The sequence below is a fragment of the Sciurus carolinensis genome, chromosome 14 (genome assembly GCF_902686445.1).
Source record: "Sciurus carolinensis chromosome 14, mSciCar1.2, whole genome shotgun sequence".
Taxonomy (NCBI): Eukaryota; Metazoa; Chordata; class Mammalia; order Rodentia; family Sciuridae; genus Sciurus; species Sciurus carolinensis.
Genome location: NC_062226.1, coordinates 31,096,675 through 31,120,277, shown reverse-complemented (window position 1 = coordinate 31,120,277; position 23,603 = coordinate 31,096,675). Strand labels below are relative to the sequence as shown.

Genomic DNA, 23,603 nt, shown 5'->3' with positions numbered 1-23,603 from the left:
AAAGGAAAGGCACAGAGAAAGAGGGGAAATTGGAGGAACAGGGAGCATTTTTCATGCTATGATGAGGTAGAATCGTATTGTCCCAGGAGCAGAGGCTGTGCTGATTCTAGGGTGGGCAGAGTGTGCGGCCCTGCTTCAATGCTGTGGCTGAAGTAAAGGGTTGGGAAATGGATATGAATGCCAAACAGTGCCTTTCTGCAATGGCACTGACCTCCTCTGCCTCCCCTCTCTCTCTTTATCCTTTTGTATAGAATGTAGTTTTTGACACTCTGACAGATAAAAAAAAAAAAAAAAAAAAAAATTGGATTTCGAGTCCTGGTTTTAGTACTTATTATCTGTGTGACTTTGGTTTAGTCATTCCAGGACTGGAAAAAAACTTTGAACTTCTTGAACCCTGAAAAGATGATGGTTTCCCCTCACTGTCCAATATATACTTCCAAATGAAGAAGTCCTAACTTGGGAAGCTGAAGCAGGAGGATGGCATGTTCAAGGCCAGCCTTAGCAAGCAATGTAATAAGACTCTGTTTCAAAATAAAAAGGGCTTGGAGTGTAGCTTGGTGGTTGACTGGTATCAATTCCTGATACCAGGGTGAGGGGAGATGTACTACCCTGTTATGATTTTTTTCCCATAATGATTATTTTGATGCCTTTAAATGAATCAACATTAAAGAATATATTTTCTCCATCTCAGTTTTCCTGAGTTGTGAATGCTCCATCTAAGCACATGTTTAGTTTACTTGTTGGACAAGTCTTAATGGTCAGTTCCACATTCTGGACCTCAGTTTTCTCATCTATGAAGTGAAAGTGTTAGACTGGAAGAATCCAAGATCTCTTTTGATTCAAGGTTCTATGATTTCATAACCTTGAAGACCTGCTTTCTATCTACCTTTGTCTCTGTCTTACCTTGACATTTAGGTGTTTTCCAAATATAGATGAGAAAAATAACATTGCATTTAGCTATGCCCTCAATTCCACATACCTATTAAAATCTATATCTAAATTTCAGTGACTTTCTAGGCAATTTGAGCCAAAATGAAAGGATAATTGTGTCTAAATCTGAGGAAGGATATATGTCTGTAAGATATAATCAGGTATATTCTTGGTTTACTGGTAGAAAGCATTTTGGAATAAAAGCAAAACTGTTTTGAAAACAATTAAGTTATAACTTGGTGTCCAACACCTGCCAATAATTTAGGAGATGATTCTGGAATTTTTTCTTAATCTTTCTAGGCCTTAACTTTCCTCTTTGTTCATTCACTTACTCATTCAGTCAGTCATTTGTTCCTGATTTGTTGCCTCTAATATTTTGTAAGGTAAGTCTACCTCTAGCCTGTTAAGACATTTCTGATAAACAGATCTTACATCTGCATCTTGCTGACTCTGTGCCCTTTAACTCTTCACCTCTGTCCTGAGTAGACTCACCTCTGTTCTTTGACTCTTCACCTGTGTTCTGAGTGAAAATATTGCCTTGGTTCCCATGCACACTCTGAGAGCGTAGCAGCAGAAGCTGGGCGTCTGCTCAAGCCTGGCTGTGGCCTGCCTTTCAGATGGGAGCTGTGTTTTATTTGCTGGAAGGTTTCTACAACAGATGTTACCAGGCAGACAAGCAAGCACACACTCCCAGAGCCCAGAGCACGCCGACCCAGGCATGCACACACTTGCCAATACCAATACCAGGAGAGCCACTGGGTGATGGAGGGAGTGTGCTCTGGGGATCCACGCTGCTCCGAAGCCCTGCTAATGTCTCTGTGTGGCCATGCTGTATTTTCAGCTTGTCATCATGGCTGGGACAGTGCTGCTTGCCTACTACTTCGAATGCACTGACACTTTTCAGGTGCATATTCAAGGATTCTTCTGTCAGGATGGAGATTTAATGAAGCCTTACCCAGGGACAGAGGAAGAGAGCTTCATCACCCCTCTGGTGCTCTATTGCGTGCTGGCTGCCACCCCAACTGCAATTGTAAGTATAGAAATAGACTTTCTTCTTTATTTCCAGATACCAAAGAATATTTCCTGCCTGCTCTTTCTCCTCTCCTCTCTTCCTGGGCACTCACCAGCAGCCTTATCAGTGGTATCCTGTTCCAGCCAAGACAGAGTGAATGAAGCTTTGTGTAAAAACTCTCATGAAAACAGGTCTTGTCTTTTGTAGGTGGCTTTTGCTTTTTAGTATCTGGATTTTAAAGTTCATATTTTTTAAAAGCATGTGTGAATGTCATAAATCAACAGGCATGATTAGCTAACGTGTTCAGAACAGTTTCTGTGCTCTTGAAAAAAATGTGCCGTGGGTTGTGTGTATTCAGAAGAGATCCTGACTATAAGTGCTGGCATGAATGAAAAGACTCAGATCAGAGTGGAATAGAATCCCCCTGGCCAGTATCTCCTGCTGTGCAGTTTGAACTTCCAGAGGGGCCAGAGATGATAGAAATCACTTGACCCAAAGTTTGCTCTGATTCACTGTTGGATCTGTTCACCTTACATCACATTCAATTCAGTTACGACTCTACCTTCGTTTATTTCATTTTCTCTCACAGGCAAAATTTGGCAGACCTCGAGGGAAACCGTTAACAGCATAAAGCTGGCAGACCTGTGTTATATAACCAAATCATTTAACACTAAGATTTTAATTTTTAAAATGATATTTTGTGAGAGTTTTTAAGTAAGCCTAGCATTTCTGTGTCTAAATATGCTACAAGGTCAGATTAGTTGGGACATAATCTCATTACCACTTCATCTTTCCTAATAGCTGCCACCCCAACCCTCCCACCTTCCTTCCCACCTCCCCTCTACATACCCTCTACTCTTTGGGGGAGTAAATGAACTGGCAGACTGAGGAATGTCCTGATTACTTGGACATTCAGTTCAAGTGTCATTTTCAGGGCAATGTTTCCATGCATTGAGATGAAAAAGGGAATATAATTTTGAGGGGAAATAATATACATAATGTGTCATAAAACTACAAGTTCTTTTGGATCACTGATCCTAGGCTCACAAAAGCTTCCCCTGAAATAATAAGAACATGCTGTAGGGATCCCGGGAAGCATTGAGAAGCTGTAACATGATGTATCCGGGTAGTTAAGAACACAAGCTTTACAGTCCAACAACACTGGATTATATCCTGGCTGTGTGACTTTGGAGAAGTCACCATACTGATCCCTCCCACATAAAATGAGAATAATTGACTGGTTGTTTTATGAATTCTGGTGGGGCTTAGAAATGACTTCATGTAGTGCTTGGCATGTAGTAAATGATAAAGAGTATGGAACAAAGAGCCTGACTGGAAACCATTCTTTTCCTTCTTTGGAATTTTGGACCAATTGCCACTGAGAATGTCTATAGGACCTCTTCTGCCCTGTTCTGCACTGACAGGAGACGGGCCCTGACCAGAAGGAGACTAAACTCTCCAGCCCTCTTACCTTCTCCTCTCTTACTGCCTAGGGAAAAAAAGAAAGCTTAGAAGACATGCTTCCATGTACCACACAAGGCAACACACTTCACACCCTAGATAAAACCAGGAAGCCAGACTGGGTTCTGTCTGGAATCAGAGACAGTTTTTTCAGAGCATATCATTTTCCCAGAAAATCATTTTCCCATCATATCATTTTCTGCAGTCCCAGAAAATATCATTTATCATTGCCTAGATTCTTCTATAATTATTTTTGTCAATGTAGAGACATTTTCCATTAAAAACAAAAACAAGAAGAGGGAAGCAGATTAATAAGAATTGTGAACAGAAAATTAGAATCAGAAAACAATAGAATTATTAAATAAAATTAGAAGCTAATTCTTTGAAAAGTAAAATGCAAAACCCCTGGTTAGTCTAACATAAGAAAGACAGAAGTTTAAAATAGCTAAAGAAAAGAGTATAGAAGCAGTTTGGGAGGTTGAGGCAGGAGGATCACAAGTTCAAAGCCAGCCTCAGCAAAAGCAAAGCACTAAGCATCTCACTGAGACCTTGTTTCTCAATAAAATACAAAATAGGACTGAGGATGTGGCTTAGTAGTCAAGTGCCTCTGAGTTCAATCCCCAGTACCCACCCCACAACAGAAAGAATATACAAGAAAAAAATATCCTGTCAAAGTCTGTGCTATATTTCTATTTAAACTGTATGTAAAATTCTGTGCCAATAAATGCTTACATCTCAATAAAATTCATCATGTTATATACTAAAAATGCCTTAAAATAATGTAGCAAAGCTGAACAGATGAACAATAGAATAACATTCTGCATTTGTCTAAAATTTATTTCAAAAATAGTACTGAACCTACGTAACTGTTGAACAACTTCCACCACACTTTTAAGGAATGAAAAATCCAAGAATATATAAAATGTTCCAGATCCTAAATATAAATAGAAAGCTTTTCAATGCATATTTGCAAACAAAAATATGGATTTCTAACACTTAGAAAGTCTGCATAATTCCCACAGAAAAATACCCTTGTAACAACAGTCTCAGGAGTATTGATACAAGCATATAAAAAAGAATAGGAAGATTTGTCTACCTAAAAATAAAAATTTGTATTGAAAGATAAATAAAGACTGCAAAAGTTTGCAGTGGATGAGATTCAAATGTAAATATCCTTAATAAGTGAAAGGTAGGCTTTCCGGTAAAAACAAGAAAGGACAAGAATAGACAACAATAGACTTCATATAAACATTTCTAAACTTATCAGTAATAAAAAAAAAGCATAATTTTAAAAGATACAGCACTTTCTTAGTTTAAAATTAGCAAATGTCTTAAAGGAACATAGATCATTTGTCAAGATGCAGATAGTTTCATATAATTCTATTTTCTTTTTGAAGAGCAGCTTATAAAAGATGTCTTAACAGCCTTATAAATTTCAGAACCTGTCATTATTTTCATTCCCTAGTTTTACATTAAGTAAATGATCACAGTTTTATACAAAGATTTGTATACAGGGATTTTCATCTCAGCAATAATTTTAATAGTGAAATGTTTGAAATTAGCTTAGCACACAATACTGGTGGACTGGTTAAATACATTACAGGTAGTTCAAACACTTTAAATTGTGATGGAACATGCTCATCATTTCATCCTTTTTTTAAAACACAAAAAATTGAATTATAGTGTTATGGGTAAAATCCTTCCTTTCAATCAGATAATCTATTTCTTAATTTCATGGCTGAGAAAATGACCCCAGATTGACCCCAGATGGGTGAATTACATCTGTTCTCAGAGAGCTGTTATCACCTGAGGGAGTGCTATGCTTTGATTCCCAACTTCAGTGACCATTGTGTGCACTGTGGGACCCTGGAAACTACAGCTATGCATGGTTACACCATATGTTGTCTCCATTGGACAGGCGCTTTTAAGCCAGGTGACTCCTGCATCCTCCAATGTGTATAAATTTCCACATACCTGAGCTGTACTGCTCTGCTGAAAGCTGCAGTTCCTCTCAAGGAGAGCATCATCTAATGTAGCCTGTGACTGTTTGTGGGTCTAAATATTCAAGAGACCCTACAAAGATATCTTGTGGGTGTTAGAAATGTAAATCCAAGCCTATATGAAAAAAGACTAGGAAAAAATAAACTAAACATTTTCAGCTGTTATCTCTGAATATTAATGTGTTAATTTTTTTCTTTTATATATTGTATTTCCAAACCCATGTGTGCATAGTATTTTTAAAATCAAAAGGTATGTTTTAAAAACAAATATTATACTCTAGTTTTTCTGGCAATAACTAAGAAAATGACAAAATTTTTAATAAGGTTTTAAAATGGCAATTCTAATAAGCAAAAACACAAAATAGAAAAAGGGAACTTTGTAAAGAACTTTCTCTTTTCTCTAGACAAAAATGATAGAAATTCTCCAGGTTACAACTTTTGATCCTGCCCCTACTATTGATTTGCTTTCCCTAAATGACACAAATTAAAATGTGGGTCAAATGTTCCAGCAGGAAGCCAAGGGCATATGGTCAGAGGACAGTGCACAGAGCTCACGCTAGGTTCTCTAAGAACCTGCAATTCCTCTTCAGCTCTCAAATGGAAACTCTGATTTAACCTTTCTATTCCTTTTCTTCTCTGGGAGACAGATATAACAAATCATGCTGATAAGTCCCTAAAAAGTGTCCTGAGAAATACCCCATAAATGAATAAATTTGGGGTGATTGTAATAACATCTTATAATTTGCATATATTCTGCCGCCATCACCTAAGTGATCCTCACAGCAGCCCAGAGAATATAAAAGGGTCATTCCAAAGAATAGACAGTGTGTGGTCCATCTCCCTTCATTTTTTAGTGGAGTTCATTGAGACTCAGTTAAATGAGTTGCTGAAGGTTCCAACTGGTTCTGTACACATCCAGACAAGCAGCCACCCATTTGGTTCCACTTTTATTTTCCCCCCAAATGAGCACAGCCAGGAACCAGGGCTGATGACAGCTGACAGGTTACTGGTGGAGAGTCTTGCACCCCTGCTGATGGTGCCTAATCTTTACTCCAGACTAAATATAAGTGAACAGCAGCAGGACAGAATGCAGAATTCTTCTGACGCTCAGGGAAATTTCCTGACAGCAAGGATCTGTGTTCATTTCTGCCCTACCTTGGAGACACGTAGCTTGTCCAAGAGCAGCCTCTGTTGGGCCACTGCATCACGCATCCCTAGCTCCTAACTCCACCCACACCCCCACCTCAGAGTGTGAGCCCTTCATCCTCCTCAGGCTGGGTCTGCCAAGACCTGCCACAGTTCTGCTGCCAGTCAGTGTGTAAACCTGGGTAAGTCATTCTCCCTGCGGGTTCAGTGTCCTCATCTTTACATAAAAGAAGGAATTCAGCTAAATTATTTCCCAGATCCTTCCAGTTCTCAGAATCCATGAGAAGTGAAAAAGGACCATGTTGCTAGAAGGCACCACATGTTAGATTCCCAAATCCCAAGTCATTGTTTACTGTCTAGAGTTGAGTTTTGCAGTTCTGTGCCTCGTTGAGTGTTTCACAGAACTGCATAATTTCATTCCTCCTAAAAACCCCTTTCCTAGTCTCTTGAGCACAATGAAAGAAGGGCTCCTCTTAGATGATTTCTGTGCTCTTAACTAATGGTAAGTTTCCAAAAAGGAGCTCATCCTGGACTTGTCCTTGGTTTTCTGTGCATCATCCAGCACATCAACAAAGGCATAATCTAGCACCCTACACTGCTCTGGGTCTCTGTTGATGGGCATTAACAACCCCGTTCACAACTGCAGGGATGTGCCAGAAAGTCACGAGGGAAAAGATCTTCTGTATGACCTGTCATTTTCTATTTCTCCTTTTGTGCTTTCCTGTCAGAAAATATCAGCATCAAATTGTGTCAGGGCCACATGGGATAAGCCGCACAGGGCCAAGGCCACTGTTGTCCTGGATCTTTAGGAAAGGTTAGAGCATGGAGGATTTACTATGTCCAGAACTATTTAGCCAAAAGTATTGGACTGCACTTCAAAGAAGTCTGCAGAAGTCACTTTTTTTCTGACACCTGAAAAACTGGGATAACTACTGCCTTGGGCCTTCTGAATAAACTCATATACTCAGGAGTCAAAGGAAGAGAGCCTGTTTGGATAAGAGGATTTACTCAGCAGAGAATCTGATTTGCCCTTATATTATCTCAGTCCCAGTGGCACAAGGCATGAGAAAATAGCTATTAAACCTTTTTCTTGGCCTTAAATGAAGTGACAGGGGAGTATTTAGTATGGAATCAGAAGAACATTTGATTCCCAGCCCAAGAGAACTGAAATAGCTCCCTGTTTACATGCTAGCATGCACACACACATACACAAGGCTCATCAGGAATTTCCTAGGAAAGGAAGAGACACACAAAATGGGATAGAAAGGCACAATTTGGAAGAAATCATGAATCTTCATTTGGGAATTTGTAAGCTGTTAGCTCTTACAGCAAATGTGAGAGCACAATGCAGATCACAAAGTGGACTCTGTAGTGCAAGCCTGTTGGCTGGCTGACGAGGGACCCAGCTGCCCAAGTGAAGGAGACATTGTAGGGCCTTGTGCTCCCTCCTCATTTGCCTCTTGCAGGCTGAACAGTCGCATCTGTTGAAACTCTTTTTAACATTTTATAATTCACATCTTTCCCCCTTTTGTACATTAGCACATGACTTCCTTTTTAAGAGAAAAAAAATTTTCATGACTACATTTTCTTTGGTGCTAACATACTTAGTCTTTACCAGGTACATTTTTTCCCTAAGAAAGATTTAAACATATCCTCATTAATTTTTATGGACTAAAAAACATTAAAGAAATAAACCATTCTCCCATTTTCTTCCCACACTGTAGATTAGTGATGCCTAACACTGCAGATTAGTAGTACCTAACACTACTCCACAAAGAGACATGCTTCCAACCTAAAAAGTAACCCTTCTAATGTTGGCTTGACTGTTGTGTTAATAAACTTGATCATTTTTATTTTACTACTGATTTATTTTTACCTGGCACCAGTTTTTCTTAGCTTCTCAATTATCATCTGAAAAGAAAACATTCTAGCGTTTCTTGAAAAGATAGTTTGCCAAAAACTATGAGACGATCAATTTACTTGATGATTATAATCCATTTTACTTTTTACTGAGAGCAATATTTTAGCTGACTTATTTTAAATTTCCATTTTTCTTGTATTCACTGCCCAGAAAAAAATCTTAGAAGAGAACACTATGCCTTAGACTGCATACTACCACCTTGGTGCTCTAGTTATATCAAGTTTAAGAGAGCTTTCTGTGGATGGCTGTGACCTTTGTATTAATAACAGTAGGAAGGCCCCACTAGTATCCCAGATACTGAATAATTTTCAAAATGGCATCATGCAAATAATCTCATTCAAGCCTTGATCTTTGAAAGGTATAGGAAGCATCAAGAGCAGAGGTCCATCATCTGTATCTATGTATGATAAAGCAGAAGTCAAGAACTCTTGGAACAACCAAAGCTCAGCAAATAAGGGAACCAGAACTCTGCAGACCTGGGGCCATCAATGGCACATATCAGGAAAGATCAAAGCCAAGCAGGAAGATGTTAGCAGTCAGAACTGGCAGCAAAGTCTGCATTTCTAAAATTTCCTGTGTCACTTTAAAAAAAAATCTACAACAAAAACTTTTTTGGGAATGCTCATGATGATAGAATCCTTCAAGGGAGAAAACTGGAAGCATATACAAATCTGAGATCAGAGCTCTGAAGCCACTGAACTACAGTTGTGGGGGAATTATATAAAGAACTTTCTCCTCTTCCTCACAGTGCCAGACACAGGACAAGATCCATCACCAGCCTCTGCTCTCCTTTAAGAATATAAAGGACAGAGATAGCAAGAGACATGATGACCATCCGGTAGGCTTTACTTTCAGGAAAGGTTACTTGGTGAGGACAGAGTCCCATGGGATTATAGAAAAGAATGATGACTGAGGGAAACAATATTGCAAGAAATCATGATAGTTGTGGAAGTTTTAACAAACCAAATTGAGATTGAAGTATAACTTTGTGGTTTTAGCTTCCTTTAATGAGCCCTCTCTTGTCAGCTGCTACCAAAAAGACCAAGATGTTGGAGCCAAAAAAAAAAAAAATCACCTTACAAATCTTCTATTCCAACTTTTTATGTGAAAAATGAGAAGGTGGGTCCCAAAAGGCAACTAAGATCAAACATCTAGTTAGGGGTAAATCCACGCTAGCCATATGTCCTTACACAAAGACTAGGCAGAATGATTTCTTCTATTTCAACACATATTCTTGCATAAATAGCCCAAGGAATGAAGAAAGCAAATATTCATTGAATATCTATAGATGGTTTTATATAAGCTTTTTAATCTTCTCAATAACGTTCTGATATAGTCACCACTGTCATGTTCAAGCCATAAGAAAAGAAAACCTAAGGTTCAAAAAGGTTCAACTATTTACCCAAACTCTCATTTAAAAAATGAGAGAGCTGGAATTTCAATTCAAAGGTTCACATTCAGCAGACAACAACAACTTTGATATGGCCAAGTATCAGAACCACAACTAGCATTTGTATGAAGTCAAAATGTATATACTAGGAATTCCCTTTCTAATGGCAATTCCATATGACCTGCAGCAAAATACCCTCAAAACTTGAAATTACATCTTTCATTGACTTGTTTTTGATATAGCCATTTTATCTTTTGAAACCTAAAAACCGTTCCCTAGGTTTTTCATTTATATCTGTTGTCACTTGCCATACCATCTGTAAAACACTTATGGAGGGGAGAGGCAGAGCAAGAGCAGAGTAGAACTCTCCAGTGACCATCCCCCCAACAGAAACATTCATCTGAATTATCCACACAGAAAAATACCTTCATAAAAGCTAAGAAAGCCTAATCAGCACAGTGGTAGAAGGTACACTGAAGAGGACAGTTTTACCTTACCTGCATCATCCCTCTCAAGTCTCAGGCTTAAAAGCATAAGGAGAGATCACCCACTTGATGAAAAGAGAGGGATGTAAGAATAGGGTTTTACTTTTTACCCTAAAGCCAGGCTTGTTGCAGTAAAACCCAAAACCAGGCAGGCTTTCATGACCCCAGATTCCATGCCAGTATCCATGGACTAAGCTTCTAGACTCTTCTCAACCCCAGACTTAGGTTTGCAATGCAACTTGATCTCTGCTCTCTACCACCATCAGTCCAACCTCAGTGACTCCTGGATCTAAGTAGCCCTCACTGGCAGGCAGGCCACAGCTTCACCAGGCTTTAGGTATGCCCCAGTGCCACACCAACTTCCGTGGTTCTGGCCTTCAAAACCACACCAGAGAGCCTACCCAGAATCACTAGATGGGCCATGAAGGAATTCTTAACAAATTTAAGAAGACTGAAATCATATCAAATATGTTTTCTTAGCACAATGGTATAAAACTATAAATTGATAACATGAGGAAATTCAGAAAATTCATGAATACAAATTAATTAAGGACATGTTCCAGAATAGCCAATGGGTCAGTCAAGAAATTAAAATAGAATTAAAATCTTTCTAGACAATCAATAAGGGAAAACACCATACATCAAAACTCATGGGATGCAGAAGAGTGGTTCTAAGAATGAAGTTTATAGCTCTAAGTATCTACATCAACAAAGAAGACATAGCAAGTAAACAACATAATGTTGCACCTTAAGGACACAAAAACCCAAAAGCAAGCTAAACCAAACAGTAAAAGAAGAAAATAATTATCAGAGAGAAATCAATGAAATGGAAACTAGAAAAGATCAACAAAACTTAAGAGTTGGTTATCACTTTTTTGAAAAGATAAACGAAAGTTACAAACCTTTAGTTAAAAAAAAAAAGACAAAGGAAAAAGAAGGGAGACTCAAATAAAGGCAAAGATGAAAAAGGAGACATTACAACTGAAACAGCATAAATAAAAGGATCATTAGAGACTTATGACAACAAACTCGATAACTTAGAAAAAATGGATGAATTCCTTGACACACATAACTCCCAAGATTTGAATTATGAAGAAATACAAAGTATGACCCCACAAATAACAAGGAGATTGAATCAGTAATAAAATGTCTTTCATTAAAGAAAAGCCTAGGACTGGATGTCTTCATTGTTAAAAATATACCAAATATTTAACAAAGAACTAATACCAATTGTTCGAGCTATTCCAAATGACTAAACAGGATGGAATATTTACAGATTTATTTTATAAGGCCAGCATCACCCTGATTCCAAAGCCAGACAAAGACATTACATAGGAAATTTGAGGCCAATATCCCTGATAAACATAGATGCAAAAATCTTCAACAAAATGCCAGAAAACTGAGTTCATCATAATGAATACACTAATGAATGTTATCAGTGCATTATAATTATATATATATAATTATATATTATATATAAATAATTATATATAATATATATATTATATATATAACATATATATAATATATATATATATAATTATAATGCACTAATAAAAACATAACAAAAATAAATAAAATGAAATTCATCCCAGGAATGTAAGGATGATTTAACATGTGTAAATCAACAAATGTGATGATTCACATTAAAAAATGAAAGACAAAAATCATGTGATCTTAACACAGATAAAGCACTTGACAAAATTTAACATTTTTTAAAAATCCTCATAAAACAATACAGTAAAAGTCTTATATGACAAATTTACTGCTAACCTCATACTCAAGAGGGAAAATTTGAAAGCCATTAATATCTGGAAGAAGATAAAGATACCCAGTCTCATCACTTCCATTCAATATAGTGCTGGAAATCCTAGCTACAGTGTTAGGCAACAAAATAAATAAATAAATAAAATGCATCCAAATTGGAAAAGAAGATGTTAATCTGTGCCTGTTTACATACTACATGATCTTATATATAGAAAACCCTAAAGATGTCACTAAAAATATGTTAGAACTAATAAATTCAGTAAAGTCGGGGGAATATAAAATCAACATATAAAAATCAACTGGAAAGCCATAGGCAGCAGAATGGAACCCCTATCTCTCACCCTGCACAAAACTCAACTCAAAATGGTTCAGAGACCTTGGAATCAGACCAGAGACCCTGCACCTTATAGAAGAAAAAGTAGGTCCAAATCTTCATCCTGTCGGCTTAAGATCAGACTTCCTTAACATGACTCCCAAAGCACAAAAAATAAAAGCAGGAATCAATAATTGGGATAGATTCAAACTAAAAAGCTTTTTATCAGCAAAGGAAACTAACAGCAATGTGAAAAGAGAACCTACAGAGTGGGAGAAAATCTTTGCCACACATACTTCAGGTAGAGCACTAATCTCCAGAATCTATAAAGAACTCAAAAAACTTTACACCAAAAATACAAATAACCCAGTCAACAAATGGGCTAAGGAAATGAACAGACACTTCACAGAAGATCTACAAGCAATCAACAGGTATATGAAAAAATGTTCAACATCTCTAGTAATAAGAGAAATGCAAATCAAAACTATCCTAAGATTCCATCTCACCCCAAGTAGAATGGCGATTATCAAGAATACAAGCAACAATAGGTGTTGGCGAGGATGTGGTGAAAAAGGAACACTCATACATTGCTGGTGGGGCTGCAAATTAGTGCAGCCACTCTGGAAAGCAGTGTGGAGATTCCTTAGAAAACTTGGAATGGAACCACCATTTGACCCAGCTATCCCACTCCTTGGCCTATACCCAAAGGACTTAAAATCAGCATACTACAGAGATACAGCCACATCAATGTTTATAGCTGCTCAATTCACAATAGTTAGACTGTGGAACCAACTTAGATGTCCTTCAGTTGATGAATGGATAAAGAAACACAATGGAATATTACTCAGCCATAAAGAATAATAAAATTATGGCATTTGCAGGCAAATGGATGAAGTTGGAGAATATCATGCTAAGTGAGATAAGCCAATCTCAAAATCCAAAGGTCGAATGATCTCACTGATAAGTGGATGATTATACATAATGGGGGTGGGAGGGAGGCAAGAATGGAGGAAGGATGGATTGTATAGAGGAAAGAGGAGTGGGAGGGGTGGAGGGAAGGGAAAAATAACAGATTGAGACAAACATCATTACCCTATGTACATGTATGATTACACAAATGGTATGACTCTACTTCATGTACAACTAGAGAAATAAATTTTACCCCATTTGTTTACAATGAATCAAAATAAATAAATTAGAAAGAAATCAGCATTTCTATACATTAATTGCAAACCTTCTGAAAAAGAAATCAAGAAAATAATTCTATTTACAATAACCACAAAAAATTCAACTACTTGGCAAAATTAACCAAGGAAACTAAGACATTAGTGAAAGGAATGAAAAATGACACTAAATGGAAAGATATCCCATGTTCATGGTCTTGGAGAACATTATAAAAATGTTTTTACTACCCAAAGCAGTCTGTACAGGTTCAGTACAATGCCTATCCACATACCAGTGACATTCTTCAGAGAAATAGAAAAACAATCCTAAAATGCATATGGAACCAAAGAAGATCTGAAATGATGAAAACAATCTTTTTTAATAAATTTTTTAGTTGTTGATGGACCTTTATTTATTTATTTATATGCAGTGCTAAGAATTGAACCCAGTGCCTCACACATGCTAAGCAAGTACTCTACCACTGAGCTACAACCCCAGTCCCCCACTGATGAAAGAAATCTTGAGCAGAAAGAACAAAGCAATAGGCATCAAACTACTTGACTTCAAAATATTCTATAAAACTCTAGTAACCAAAGTTGCATGGTTCTTGCATAAAAACAAACACATAAACCATTGGAACAGAATACACAGCCCAAAAATAAATCTGCAGGTTTATAGCCAATGCATTTTTTTATCTTTCTTTTAATTTATCTTTTAATTTTTTACAGACTGCATTTTGATTCATTGCACACAAATGGGGTACATCATTTCATTTCTATGGTTGTACACGATGTAGATTCATACCATTAGTGTAATCACACATGTACATAGGGTAATGATGTCTGTCTCATTCCACCATTTTTTATACCCCCCTCCCTCTCATTTCCTTCTATATAATCTAAAGGGGAACACACAATGGGGAAATGATGGTCTTCTCAATAAATTGGTGTTGGAAAACTGAATATACGAATACATACAGAAGAATGAAATTAGACTCTTATCTCATGACATATACAAAAATGAATTTGAAATGTATTGAAGACTGATTGAAGACTCAAAGGTAAGACCTGAAACTAAAATTAAACAGTGGGATATCTTCATGACAAGGTTTGGGCAATGATTTCTCAGCAATGACCACAGAAGTACAGGCAACATAAGCGAAAGTAGACAAATGAAATTTTGCCAAACTAGAGATTCTGCACAGCAAAGGAAACAATTAACAGAGTGTAAAGACAACACACAGCACTGGAGAAAATTCTTGCAAACTATATATCTAATAAGGGATTAATATCTAAAATACATAAGGAACTCAATAAGACAATAACTTGATTAAAAATGGAAAAATGATCTGAATAGATGTTTCTCAAAAGAAGACATACAGATGGCCAACAGTCACATGAAAATATGCTCAATATCATTAATCATCAGGGAAATATGAATTAAATATGAATGTGAATTAAAACAGCAATGAGATAACACCTGATAGGATAGTTATTACCAAAATATAAAAAATTTTGGCAAGAATGTGAACAAAAGGGAACCCTTGCACACTTTTAGTGAGATGCAAATTAGTACAGTCATCATGGAAAAACAGTCTGGAACTTCCTCAAAAAATTAAACATAGAACTACCATATGATCCAGCAATCCCACTTTGAGGTATATAATCAAAGGAAATGAGACTGGTATGTTATAGAGCTATTCATACTCCCATATTTATTGCAGCATTATTCACAATAGCCAATATGTGGAATCACCCTAAGTGCACATCAACAGATGAATGAGGAAAGTGTGTTATATGAACACATTGGAATAGTATTTAAGTATGTAAAAAATATATATGAAACCCTGTAACAACAAGGATGAACCTGGAGGATATCATATTAAGTGACATAAACCAGGCACAGAAAGACAAATACCACGTGTCATTCTTGCGTAGACTCTAAAGGAGTTGATCTCAGAAGTGGAGAGTAGAGTGTCAATTACAAGGGACGGGGGTGACTAGGAAGTGGGGGTTGAGATATTGCTCAGAGAATACAAAATTTCAGTTAAAATAGCAAGAGTACATTCAAAAAGTCTATTGCACAATATCGTTACTCTAGTTAATATCAATATATTGTATTCCTGAAGAATGCTGAGACAATGGTTGTTAAGTACCCTCACCACCAAAATGATAACTATGTGGGGTCATGGGAATGTTAATTACCTAGATTTAGTTACTCTTTAATATATGAAACACTGTGCTGTACATGAAAAATGCATATAATTTTATGTCAATTTTAAAATAATTTTTAAAGATTTTATGAGGAAAGGTAGTCTAAAACAACCAAAATTTGTTTCAGGGTTGTTTTGTTTATTTGCCATTTGGGTTTTCATGTATGAAGGATTATTGATCAAAGTACAATTGCCCCCATTACTTGAAGTATATTATTATCTAAAGGCCATATGTCACTTAAGACTGTAGCTGGCATGCTCAGGGAATGAAAATGCACCAATGGAATTTATTTATTGTTCATTCGTTGCCAGAGATAGTTTGGGCCTTGACCATCCTCACTGGAGGATACTCTGTTTGCCATGATTGATATGATGTTTGTTAGCCCACAATCAGAAGGGCTCAAATAGTCAAGGCAGTCATGTCCAAACACACCAAGAGTCCCGCATGCCACAGCTGCTCTCTGAGCAGACTGATAGATGGGAGACAGGGTGGTGTGGCAGAGGTACAGATGGAAGATCCCAGCCATTGCCAAAACCAGTCACAAATCTGCTTCCATGTGCAAAATTGCATCAAATGTGGCTGAAGCCTGGGCAGAAAGAAGACCTTTACCTTCACAGTCTTCCATTCTCTAAACAGAATCAGGGCCTATGATTTTAGAGGGCCAGTGAATGCAGAAATCACACCCTGTGTGTGGTTGGAAAACAGAATATCTCTAAAGCTTATTCATTAGTGTGTAGGACCTGAACTGATTCATCAGCAACCTTTATGTCCATCACAGTTTTCACTAAAATCCAGGAAATCTCAACATGCGTTAGTGATAAAATGATCAACCCCCTTCTTCCTCCCTTCTCTTCCTTCATTTCTCATGCAAACATTCATTAACACTTAATATATTCCAGAAATTGTCATTAAGTCGACATCTAAATTAGAATACACCCTTTCTCTGATTTTTTTTTTTTTTTGTCTTATGCTTCATACCTGATTTGTGGTTTGAATATTGGCTGACCATACAATCTTTGTATGACTTATCACCTGTGCCATGGCAGTCTTAGAGCTTTCTACTTGTGGATTTATTCCCTTTCGCTTGATATCCTTTGTTTAGCCTGGTATTCTCTGGAGTAAATTTAGCTCTATTGTGTTTTCATGCAGATAAGTTATGTGTAGTCGTTCTCCTTGCTATTTGCTTTCTTGCCACCTTGTGCAAACAGTGCAAAGCTTCACTGAAGGGAGAACTTCTAGAATTTACACACCACCTTTCCTTGAAGGAAGAATGTTTGCTCTTTTGAAATGGCAAAGTCCAACAATGTTCATTTCTTATTATTCTCATGCATTTGTATTCTCCATCCCATTACATTGGTTTGCTTCTTAATCATATGTAATTTAATGATTTTCCAAAGGAAAAAAATATTTTTCTATTTTCTTACATAATCACTCAACACACTACTTTTGACACAAGATGTGTTGGGACATTCCCCCCACCCACCACTACCACCAAACAATTCTCTAGCAGATACTGCTTGTCCTATAATTTAACTCAATTCTGACGCTCTCTGCCTCGAGATAGCACCAGATAGATCTGCTCACACATTGAGGGATCAGTTCACAAGACTGTCCCCACTTCAGTATTAAAGAAATAGTACACTTGTATTTAGTCCCTCGTATTTATTTATTCTTAAGCAATATAACAAAAATTCTGTGATTTCTGATCTATATCGAGAATTTTATCAAGTATTCATTTTCAGGGAAATTAAAACTTAAAAGTTATCTCCATAAGTAGATTGTTTAAAGATTCAAGCTTTTATTCATTCAACAATACTAATTGAACCTACTATAAACCAGGCTCTGTTTGAGGCATTGTACAAGGAACAACAAAAGTTCTTCCCTCAAGAATCTCACAGTCAGATGAGAGTGGCATAAAAACAATAATTGCAACTAAATGAGTAGATGGCAGGCTAATATGTGGTGGCAGCAGCAAGATGGGTCTCCCTTTTCCTGAGGGGGCCCAGCAAAGGCATCACCAAAGGCAGTGATGTTTTCACTGGGTCTAGAAAGATAAATGACAGAAATACTTTTTTCTTCTTTATAGTATGATATGTTAAGCCTGTATTTTAAAGGACTTTTGTTAATATAAAATGCTTAATTATTTAACATTAAGCAACTCCTGTGTACTTCATCTTAGGTTAGGCCCTGGGATACAACTGACAATAAATAAGACAGGCAGGACTCTCCATAACTAAGAAAAACAATATGTGATTATTTGTGACAAGGCCTAGAAAAGAAAAACAAATTAAAATACTAGTGTACAATAAGAATAGCCCATCTGCTCTGTAGGACCAAGGAAAGTTTCCTGAAGGAAATACTATTTTTTCATTTGCCTGAGCAAATGCATGCATTTATCTATAACGGTTCACTCAGAACAGTAATGCATATGTACAGGGACAAACAAAGTCTCTTAGCATCTTATAATGAAAGAGAGGTCTTAGAAATGAGTACATGAAGGTATCCAAATATTTTTACATGATGGAGTATCATGTCATTGTGAATTCCAAAGGTATTAGGCACAAGATTTTTCTAACTCTGCAAAACCATCTCTAGACATCTGCCTGACATCTGCTGGGTCATTGCCTATGAATTCTGTGTACTTCTTCTCACCCCAGTTCTGACTTGCTTGGTTCCCTCTGTGCCAGAATGAGCCACTATCTCACCTGCAGACCACCTGTGCTTAGCCTATATCTTTGACCTCACTGACCCTCCCTGGTGTACTTCTTTGATCTGGTCCCCATGGTGCCATGTTTTTCTATACATCTGGTCCCTCTCTGCTGGGGTCACTGTGCACCAGCATCCTCCAAGCCCAGGAAGTCTTTTCACTTTTTATAGTATGACAGAACTCTAAAGCAGAGTCTTCAGATCTAAAGGGACCATTTTGTTCAGTTAAAAACTATATATATATTTTTTTCTGGTTAAGATATCCTAACAAATTTATTGTTAGACTAATGTAACTACTAAAAATTTTTAAACAGTATTCTGCCAAATAATTAAGTGAACTTTTTACTATCACAATCATCTAAACCTATAAGTTTAATGACTTTTCTATTTTTAAATTGTTCTTTGTCTTCTCTCCCTTCCCCATTTTCTCTCTAATGATGATGTGGACTATCACTGTTCATTTTAAGGTCACACCATCCAGATTTAGGCTATCTCCAAGGAGGCAGGTTGTGAGTCAAGGAGACCTGCACAGGTCTTACTGAGCCACAGGGATATTAGGACCTGCTGCCTGTATGACAACAAGAATCCTCTAGGCCACCTAAAATGTTCAGTCTTATTTCCTTCCCTTAAAAATAGAATTCAGAAAAAAATTACAGAACTAACCATTTTCTAGGTTCTGGGTAGGGAATAGGGGAAAAATATAAATATTAATGGCTCTCAATGGGAGACTGAAGAAGTTCAGAATTTTCAGGAACAAATTGACGTTTTTCTATGTGGGATAAGAACCACAATAGTTCTAGATAAGTGCTTTTGGCAGAGGAGGTGAAAATCCCTCATGTAAATAAAAACAGCATATTATAAATGTATAAGAGGCAGTAGCATCTTTTAGCCAGGAAGTACATATGGCATTAGGAATGAAAACTGACTAGAGGAAACCTGGCTCTCCCAAAGCAGAGAAATCCCTTCTACCCAGGAGGCTTGGCTTCTTTCTACATTTGTAATTATGTAAGACACAATCTGTCTGATTTTACACAAAATCTTTTGTGTGTATATGTTCCTACGAGGTTATGGAGGATAGAAGTCTTTTATTCATCTTGGAATCTGCCTCACCAGTACTTAATAGTACTTAGTAGCACAGTACTTAATAGAAATAATGATAATGACATGTATCAATAAACACTGGTTATTGTGGTGATTTAACAATAATGACTTGAGCTCCTCCTGTAGTACACATTATGTTCCAGCACTGTTCTAAATAATTCATATACATAAATACACTCACCTGTATGCATACATACCTATACAATGTATGCATATATGTGTACATATGTAGATATATGTATATATGTATTTGATTAAACCTAAAAATATTGTTATCTGGATTATACAGATGAGACACCTAAGTTATAGAAAGCGTATATAGTATATCCAAGGTTATTAGAACTAGTAAGTCACAAACACAGCTTTGAAGCCAAAAAAGCCAGCCCCACAGTTCTTCCTCTTAACCACTACATTTGTACATGGTAGTGACTCAATACAAATATTTGAATTTGGACTTAATATTGAGGACACCAACAGCAAAGCAGGTTAACTGCAGTATCCTTTAACCGTAGAAAGATTCACGATGTTAAGGTACGAGATAGAGTAGTGCAGTGGAAATAGAACCTTTGACCACATTCTAAAGCTGCTTCAGACACTGTCTGAGGTGTGTGGTAAAGTCCCTGAGACCCTTAGGTTCCTTACCCATAAAGGGATGGGAAACCACTCATAGATTCCAGTTTTAAAATTTCTATTACCCATGTGCCTTTCGTGATGTTATCCTCTTCGTACATCTAAACAGTCCATATTGGCAAGAGAAAATAAGGCATGGGAATTCTTGCAACACTGATAAATTTTCTCTAAGATCACAGGTCTATTGAGAGAAAGAAAAACATCTATAAAATCATATTTTTCTGGAGAAATGTTGAAATTGGGATTAGGGAAATTAAAATGGTGGGTAATATAGTGAGAAGTGTGAGGTTTGAATTGCGGTTGACCTGGATACCAATCCCAGCGCTCCCCTGTGCCGTCTGTATGTTTTAGAGGGTAAATTACTTAACCTCACTGAGCTTTAGTTCCTTACCAGTAAAACAAAGGTAATTATACCTACACTAGGTATCTCGTGAGCATGTTACTGTGCTAAAAATTCATCCAGTATTCAACAGCTGGTGGTGATTATTAAGTTTTATTCTTCTTTGATGGGTATCTGTCTTTAGTTATAGCAGCATCAGCATTTGTTAAAACTTGCCCCAGGCCAATTCCTTGTTTCAAATAAGAACATACTGTTCTGAGTACTGTGAGAATGGTTTTAAAAATGTAGGATGTGGACTTTGCCATCAAGGAGCTTTTAAACCATGTAAGGGTACTATGATTTAAATGGTAATGTATATTATTTCAAGGTAAGAGATAAATGCCATCTCAAGGAGGGACAACCATGTCAGAATAAGAGAAATATATCAGGTAAACATGATGATCAAACAAGGATTTATAATGTAAACGGTGATAGTTTTGTAAAATAATGAAGTAATAATTTATTGTGATATGTGTATATAATGCCTACTTAAGCACATTGGCTGTGTGAATCATTTCTCATCATTGCAATGCACACCCTGAGTTAAAAATTCAATTCCAGCATAATCCTTATCAAAAGTTCTATTACAATTTGTTATTTGTTATTTTAATGTTCTATATGACCTGAGACTTTAATATTATGTCCCAAATTCTCCAAAATTACCAAGTATTACTTTTTCTAATCCTTTTGAAGAATTAAATGTAAACAACTAGCTTAACTTCCCACCTCTCCAACATGGTATCTTTTAAAGGATTTGTGAGCCCTTAAAAAATACATATTTTTTAAAAAGCCGGTGATCTCTTTAATCAAACAACTCTCCAGCTTGACATTTCTTAAACATTCCTTCCCCAGATTTTTATTGGTGAGATATCCATGTATTTCATAAAGTCAACAAGGGAATCCCTGATGGCCCAGGAGAAAACAATTCTGACTGGAGAATGCTGTTACCTGAACCCCTTAGTCCGAAGGATCATCAGATTCATAGGTGAGTACAGGAGGCTGCTGGCCCAGCCCTCGTGCATAGGTAAAACTTACTAAACTTGAACACTTTTGTTAAAACAGTCTAAGCTACGGAGCTGTCAACTTTAAAAGCAAGGACTGCTTTGGGGATTTTCCAGAAAGGACAGAAATCAAGCCTTCTCCTCGTACCAAGTTATTCTTTGACCCTTGAAATAAAGTGGCATTCATTGTCTTAGGAATGGTTTCAATGTTGATTTTTATCCCCCATACATTTATCTGAGATTTCCCCTGAAATGTATATTTTAATATTGATTGAATGTTGACATATACCCTTGAGAATGGTCAGGCAACAGGGAGAAGAGGGAACACCAATAAAATGAACTTAGAAATAATCGAATTTCCTGGTTAAGATTTTCCATCCAGTAGGGTTTTTTTTAAATGTGGGAAATTTAACAAAGGGTATAAAATCTAATCCACCAGGGTCTTGAAAACAATGCCTTTCCAAAGTTGGAAAGAAATACTTTTATTAGTGTTTATGAGAAGGAATAATGAAAACATGTTCTATATCCCTCCTTCTAGGACTTTTATTAAAAAAATTCTAGGGTACCATGGATAATGATCATACCTATGGGAACATGTGTATGAGCACAGGTAGAAATAAAGGTGTTTCAGAGTTCCTACAAAATAAACACTTGATAAATGATAATTATTACAGTGTTCTAATGATATCTGGCAAATATCTACAGGTTGGATCTTCCTGGGAGCCACAGTAAAACTCCCAAGCTGTAAACTTGTCTGGTATTTAAACAAGCCACGGCACCATTTGGAACATGCAGAACTGAGATCCAGATACACAGTATGCTCTCAACCCTTTGGGTAATCATTAATCCTCCCGTGTTTTCCCCCCTGTTGTAAGAAAGGGTTGAATTCCCTCTAGTCATGAGCAGAGGCCCACATCAAAACGAAATATGCAATAATGTCTCTGAATGAAATAAGCATGAGGCAAATAGTAGAGTGGGCAGTCTAAGAAAATCTAATGTAGAAGAAACAACCCTTAACCCTAAATTAGTCTTAGGAATTGACTAGCGATATTTTCAGAAAAGTTTTTGTATACCATGGAGGACTGCAATTGTCTCATTGTGATACCCTGATCAATCTGATGCCACTGCTATCTATCTAGGTCACCCATTTCAAACCGTGGTGCCTTTCAAAATGTCCAGGGTCAGATCACTTCCCACCAGAGTAGCTAGATAACAAATCATCCAGGGGGAGGAAAAGGAGAGAAGAGAGTATTGATTATACAGAACACTGAACTGGACATTGTATGCACGTTATTTCATTTACTCACCCCATAACACCCAGTAAAATATTTTATGGTTCTCATTGTACAGATGAAGAATCTGGTAGAAAATGAGGAATAGTAATTTTTTCCAAGTAATGTGTGTGTACATGGATGTATATGCATGTACATAATTAATTAAAGAAAGCAGATTGTGCTCACCATCTGATCTGTTTCTTGTACATGTAATTAAACAAGTTATTCAAAGATATATTAATCATAATTGAATAGAAATCATCTTTAAAAGTCACTGTTATTTTTCCTTGACAAAGAAAAATCACACCCTAGCTGGGGACAGGGTCCAAAGAATAAAAATTTTAATTGGCATTTGCCATTTACGTAGACCTCCATGCTTAGTCAGAGCAAGTCTTTGTTCATGGAGGGATGTCCAAAGACCCCTACCACTCAAGAACAAACCTCCAGGTTGCCTGTTGAGGTGCACTATTCTCCCACTCGAGGCACTGCACTGAGCAGGGTTTCAGGACCATCAAGGTTAAATAGAAATTCATCACCTTGGAGGAACATCAAATTACCCCATTCATAATTAATGACATGTTAGTCCTTTAGGGTCTATCATACACTAATGGAAAGCTGAATGCAGAAAGTCTAGAGCAGAGGCATTCAAATAGATCAGTTAGGGTTCAGCATCATGAATGCTGCTCGTAAGGATGGGATACTAGAGTAGA

The 23,603-nt window shown here is 37.0% G+C and overlaps 1 protein-coding gene across 1 annotated transcript in view; it reads left to right on the top strand.

The window, feature by feature from the left end:
• The window catches only part of Plppr1 (phospholipid phosphatase related 1), a 157,808-nt gene that overhangs the window by 92,517 nt on the left and 41,688 nt on the right, over positions 1-23,603 (top strand). Inside the window, exons 2-3 of the mRNA XM_047525471.1 lie at positions 1,772-1,960; positions 21,471-21,603. Coding sequence (XP_047381427.1) covers positions 1,772-1,960; positions 21,471-21,603 — 322 coding nt within the window. The remainder of the gene's footprint in view (positions 1-1,771; positions 1,961-21,470; positions 21,604-23,603) is intronic.